General features: G+C 37.5%; 1 protein-coding gene across 1 annotated transcript; it reads left to right on the top strand.

The window, feature by feature from the left end:
- The first annotated feature begins 1,769 nt into the window (after positions 1–1,769).
- On the top strand, positions 1,770–2,639 carry LOC110300688 (arylamine N-acetyltransferase 3). Its single transcript, XM_021170945.2, has one exon. The coding sequence runs from the start codon at positions 1,770–1,772 to the stop codon at positions 2,637–2,639; it is 870 nt and encodes a 289-aa protein (XP_021026604.2).
- The last annotated feature ends 4,147 nt before the right edge of the window (positions 2,640–6,786 follow it).

Raw genomic sequence — 6,786 nt, 5'->3', positions numbered from 1 at the left:
TGTTAGCTTAGCTCTTTTGTTGTTCCTAGTGAGAACCAGTGGCCAAACCTGGCTTGTTGGGGAACAGTCACCTTCACATAGGGCCACATAGCCTACCTAGGCAGTCAACCTTCGGACCAATCTGCTTTTAAGTCATCTTTATTGGATTCCCATTAAAATTTCATTGGGGGAGAGGGAGGAGTTTCCTTAGCCAAAACAAAACACATGAAAACACATGTAAATTAAAGATGCAGATAACATCTCCATCATTCTTTCTTCCACACATTTCCCTTTTGACCCAGATATCCCCTCACGAATTTGTCATGAGGTTTAGAGATCCTCTATATTTTAGTTTTCAAAACTACCTTTTTGTTTTCAAGAAAGGTCGTGCTTTAATTAGCCCATCATTTGCACTAGGAAGAAGAGGTATTCCATGATACTTGAATTCAAGCTGTGTGAGGCTAAGTAGAGCATGTACAGTTTCTGAAATATGTCAGTGGGGTCCGAGCATATGCTCACTGTTTCCTCTGAGTCTTCTCCTAGGTTAATTGTCAAGGTGAAGGGGAAAAGTCTATACCTGTACAGAGGTTACCCAAGCCAGCCTGAGATGCTAACGCTGCTTCCATTCAGCTCTTGGAGACTGCTTCCTGAGTACTTTTAGCATTTTACCTCAAATCCCAGCTTAACTTACACAGAATTTAAACATGTCTAGTTCCAGAATATTTAATATTGATTATGTTAGATACCAATGCCTGCCAGTTATGGTTAGAGATTTTTATTCTTCTGGAGCTGTAAGTCCAAATAAATCCTGCTAGGTGCCTTGGTTGTGGAGTTTTATCACAACAATATTCTGTAACACAGATAAAGTCATTCCATCTCTATATCAGTGGGAAATGCTTAGTGGATATTTAGTAACTTGTTTCCTGAGTGCATCAATCAATATGTGAATATATACCTAACTTTCTAATAGGACATGGAGTGATCTGTGTCCTAGTCTTATCTATGTTGCTGTGTTAAATAAATTATGATGAATAGTAAGTTAGGGAAGGAAAAGGTTTCTAGATTATAGTTTATAGATTTCAGTCCGTGGCTGAAAAAAATCAGGTTAAGACTGCAAAGAATACGAAGCAGAAACCATAGAAAATATTGCTGGCTAGTCATGAGCTTATGCTTAGCCAGCTTTCTTATATAGTCTAGGGCCATCACCCTAGAGAATGGTGTCACCTATAGGGTGCTGGGGCTTACTACATCAACCTATAAGCAAGACAGTTTTCCCCAAAGACATACTCACAAGCCAATAGTATCTAAGCAATTCCTTAGTGAGGGTTTTGCTCTCAGATGACTCTAGGTTGTAGGAATTAAATTCCCTAGGACATCAAGGACAATAAAGGCCCAGTGTTCCTTTGCTAACTACTCCCATTTCTTTTAGGCACAGTTTCTGGGCTTATTTAATGCACATCAATTGGGAACCCTTCATGACAGAGAAAGGCTCATTCATGACAGAGAAAATCACATCTAGCCCTTCACCATAGCATTTGCCTCATCATCTAATCTAGATTTCTAGTTTCTGATACTTGGAAGATAGAAGAAATGAATAAACTTTCTCTCTAGATTCACAGACACTGTTAAGCAGTTTTAAGTAATTATTATGACAGGTATTTAAAGCTAATTTTGTATTTGTGTGTTTACATTTTCTCTTAAATAACTTTAAGAGATAAATAACCTTTATAAGGAACTCCAAGTGCAGATAGTAACATTTGATTGTTTTGTTTCCCTTGCCTTAGGGGACCATGGACATTGAAGCATACTTTGAAAGAATTGGTTACCAGAAGTCCAGCAACAAACTGGACTTGCAGACATTAACTGAAATCCTTCAGCATCAGATACGGGCTATTCCTTTTGAGAACTTGAACATCCATTGTGGGAAAACCATGGAACTGAGCTTAGAGGACACCTTTCATCAAATTGTGAGGAAGAAGCGGGGAGGGTGGTGTCTTCAAGTCAACCATATTCTCTACTGGGCTCTGACCATGATAGGGTTTGAGGCCACAATGTTAGGAGGACGTGTTTATGTCCCTTCAGCCTGCAAGTATAGTAACACTATGATACACCTTCTACTACAGGTGACCATTAGTGGCAAAACATACATTGTAGATAGTGCATTCCCATTTTCCTGCCAGCTATGGGAGCCTCTGGAGTTGACATCTGGGAAGGATCAGCCTCAGGTTCCTGCCATCTTCCACCTGACAGAAGAGAATGGAACCTGGTACCTGGAACAAACTAAAAGACAAGAATATGTTCCAAACCAAGAATTCATTGATTCTAATTTTCTTGAGAAGAACACACATCGAAAAATATATTCTTTTACTCTTGAACCACGAACGATTGAAGATTTCCAGAGTATAAGTACATACTACCAGGTATCTCCATCTGTGATGACAAACACATCACTTTGTTCCCTACATACCCAAGACGGAGTCCATGGTTTAATGGGCACCATTCTTGCCTATAAGAAGTTCAATTATAAGGACAATATAGATCTGGTAGAGTTTAAGATTCTGAAGGAAGAAGAAATAGAAGAAGTCCTGAAGCGTGTTTTTGGAATTCACTTGGAGACAAAGCTTGTGCCCAAATGTGGTAATGTCCTTTTTACTATTTAGAGTAATAAGGGGAAATGATCTTTAATGTTTCTATATGCACTTATTCTTTCATGTAAAACAATCAAATTATGCAAATTAGGTGACAGACTAAGAAGCCTTGAGATATCATCACAAAGTTCATCAATGATCGACTGGTATATCAACATCTGTCCCCTACATTATGATAAGAAAATCATAGACATCAAATAGCTCTTTCTGCAAAATTAACCATTTATGTAACTAAATGACTTTTAAAGAAATGTGCCATTAAAAATGTAATCACAATAAAATTGTTTTAATGATGATATAGTTGTCTTGATTTATACTATAAAACCCTCCATGTTGACTCATTGCTGGATTTACTCAAAGGGTTTAATGGTGGTTGGGTAAAGTGTACAGTGCAGACTTTATGTTCACCTAGCCAAGATTCACATTCATTTTTACAAAATGCCCTTCTATGATGTAAGGCAGAAATAGGGGAGAATAAGATACAATGTTGGTTATAAGTCATTCTGAAAATATGAATGATACCAGTGGAAAGTACTGAGAGATGAAAAGCCATGAACTTAGCACAGCTGGTCAATTCTTCTAGAATGACTTTGGCATTTTCATTTCTGTATTCATGATGTTATTCAAATTGTTAGCATTCATATTTAGAATATTCTACTTCCATTAAATAGTTCACATATAAAGTAGTAATTATACACTATAGAATACATATCAGATGGAAAACACAGCACAAGAGAATACTGTTGACCAATCCAATAAGAATCCGAGGTTTTTAAAGGAGTAGCTTTATTTTGAGCCTAGGTGACTTTTCTACACTTTTGTCTTCTTTGAATGTACTGTCTTATCTAAAAATCAGATTCTTGCAGTTTCTTCCATTCAATGTAATAAGAAATAAAAATTTCTTAGAGACATTGTGTCTTTCCTAGCTTGAAATCATGATTCCATTGTCATTTCTCAGAATCATATTTAATTAAATGATAGTGTGAGACATCCAAGATCAAGCAGCATCCCTAACAGGTATTTTGGCTTGTGGATTCAATGTCAGGGCTATAGTTTAAAATTCAAATTTATTCTTCCATTTGTCATCAGCTAAGGGAAGTAATGACAAATGTAAGGGCTGGAGTAAATGACCAATTATTAAAAGAATAGGCCGGGTATCCATGTGAATATTTTATATAATAAAGTAGTCACTCAGGGTAGATGCTTTAGGAAGAAGTAGACAAACTGTCCTGGGTGGGAAGAAAGGATGTCAATTTCACTTTGTCCTCCAGACCCATGGTTCTCAAGTCAACCTAGTACTCTTGAGCTCATGACTTTGCATGTTCTGACCAAGACCATTTCTATGGCAAAAACATCAACAACAACAAACCAGTGAGCTAGTCAAGAAAAGTAGATCACAGAAAATGATGTGGTTACATTTAAATGTTATCAGTAGTCCATGTGTAAAGTGACCGTTTCCAGTACAATCAGCTTTTCTTCACTATTTCAGACATTCTGGGCAGCTGTGGAACATTTGCTGAAAGAATGTATAGCTGTAGATCCTTGTGGAAAGACTGAATGGCTGAACAGGGACTATGCAATGTCAGGAGTTATTGTGTGAGACATGAATGACTGAAGGAGAAAGAAGCCAACATGTCTGGCTAAAGATTTTAAAGTGTCTCTCCACTATGTATCTTTCTAAAGAACCAACTGTCTTTCAGGTGGCTTCCTGGAGACTAGAAAATGTCATATCTTGTCTGGACCCCAAAACTATAAGGTAGAAGGCAGAGCCCCATATTGCCTGGAAAGGTTGGGATAGTGGTCTTCATGATAAGGCCAACTATGTGAATTTATGCCCAACTCTGCCAATATTAAGCCAGGGAGAGTGTCTGTGATGCCCTTAGATCCCAGGAGAGTTGGAGGAGAAATTTTCATTGTAAATTTATATCTTTGCCTCCATGGAGTCCCAAAACTGAGTTATTAAAGAGATAATCCTTTGAGTAGACATTCTATAAATAACAGAACTTACTGAATGCTATCTATGTGTCTAGAACTCTGTGAGAAAAGAAGACACAGAAATGAAATTTTGTGAAATAGAGACATTATTAAATATGCTTTATTCATAGAGTAGTTAATGCACAGGTTAGAAGAAGTAGTGAAACTTAGATGTTCCACAACTGAACTTGAAAACATGCTAAGTAAAAGAAACCAAACACTAAAGTCAGCTGTGGTGACCATTTGTTTAATGATAGAATTAATTGACTAATATTATCAAATTATACACTTAAAACAATTAATATATGTGAAAACAGCTCTTTCAAATGGTTAGTCCTGTGATCACTGGACATTGATAAACAGCTATGAATTTTACCTACAACCGAAAACAGGTAAGCTTTTCCATTTGCTGCCAGGCCAGCACCCTGGCAGTGCTAATTAAAGATTCCTTCTTCAACAATAAACAGAGAACTTGGTATAACCAACAAAATGAAAATTTATGCAGACCCTTGGCCTCAGCCAGGCTGAAAAGATTAAAAAAAAATGATTCACAGCCAATACCATATTCCCATGACCATCATAAATGCTCTTGGCATTTTCCCTCAGAGGAGTCACTCACTAATTCATCATTGATCTGGACAAAAACTAAGAGTGCTTGCTTGCCCAATGAGTTTAGAATTTTTGCCATTTTTCAAAAAGTGTGTGTGTGTGTGTGTGTGTGTGTGTGTATCCTGTGTCATATAGATATAGATATATACATATATATTTATTTATATGAGGTATATATACACCTGTATCTGTGAGTATGCACATGTGAAGGCCAGAGAAGAACACTACATATCTTGATCTATCATTGACCACAGTCTATGAAAACAGGGTGTCTCAGTGAACTTTACAGCTCAATGCTTTGGCTAGATAGGTGGCCACTGATAGATTCTAAGATTTTCCATCTTCACACAAGTCCTGCTGGAGTTATACATGTATATATGGCCACAACCGGCATTAAAATATTCTTTGGTAATTTCATAGCTGTATACAATGTCTGTCCAAAGCTTGAAAGTCAAAGTGGACATATCTATCAATGGAAGGGACAGATAGTTCTGAGTTGGCTTTGCCTCTATCCAGCCATGCTCCCAGAGACTGAAACTGTACCACTCTCCTAAGAAAGCTTTATTTTTGATTGAGAAATATTCTCATAAGACGGTGTAAGTTCATGAATATCAAGTCGATCTGCCTTCCAAATACAATGTGTTTTTGAAACAGTCATTAAAGCAAGCAACCAAACAATGACAACAACAAACTTGAGGAGATGATGTGGAGTGAGAGGCCATTGAGGAGCCTTGTCCCTCTCTGGGGAAAGGACCCCAGGCTGAAGGCCGGCGATCTGTTCTAATAAAGAATGGGGACCTTAACAGTATCTGGGCCCAAGTAACAATGTGAGAGCCCATGTCCAAACAAACTACTTCCTCTCTTCCTAACAGTAAGGCTCTGGTAGTACAGCCTGGTAGCTACTTTAAATAGTAGCTTCCTATTATGTTTTTTCATTGGCTGTGCTTATTGGCTAGGACTGAGTAGCATACACTGGATGTCTGACAATAGTAATTAATTTCCACATAGTTCTAGAGATAGAAGTGTAAGCTCTAGGTGTTGACAGGCTTCATCCCTCCAGATCCCTCTCTCTGGTTTTCAGATGACCTTACTCTTCTTTATGTCCTTGCTCCCATCTGGGATGCTATGCCCTTATCTATTCTTATCAGGACACAAGCTACAGTATTATGGCCCAGAAATATTAGCTCACTTTACCTCAGTTATATTTTTAAACTCTATTCAAATATGGTCAGATTCCAAGGTAGAATGGATTGGGAACTATCTGAACTTGAGAGAAACACAGTGCAGTCCATAACATTCTACCCCTGGTCCCATAATTCATGTTCACATTGTGTGCAAAATTAATTTGCTCACTACTAATATTACAAACTCTTAACGCATTCTCAAATCTAAGATGAACCCTGTCTTAGCACTGTTTAATTGCTGTGAAGAAACACCATGACCAAGATAACTATTACAAAAGAGTACATTTAATGATGAGGTTTGCTTACAGTTTCAGAATTTTAGCCCATTATCACCATGGTAGGGCATGTATTTTTTTTTTCTTTTTCTTTTTTTGGAGCAGTAGCTCCAAAAA

Source organism: Mus caroli, unplaced genomic scaffold (assembly GCF_978045245.1).
Source record: "Mus caroli unplaced genomic scaffold, Mus_caroli_1 scaffold_10, whole genome shotgun sequence".
Classification (NCBI taxonomy): domain Eukaryota; kingdom Metazoa; phylum Chordata; class Mammalia; order Rodentia; family Muridae; genus Mus; species Mus caroli.
The sequence above is the reverse complement of the archived record's forward strand: the minus strand, read 5'-3'. Positions and strand labels throughout refer to the sequence as shown.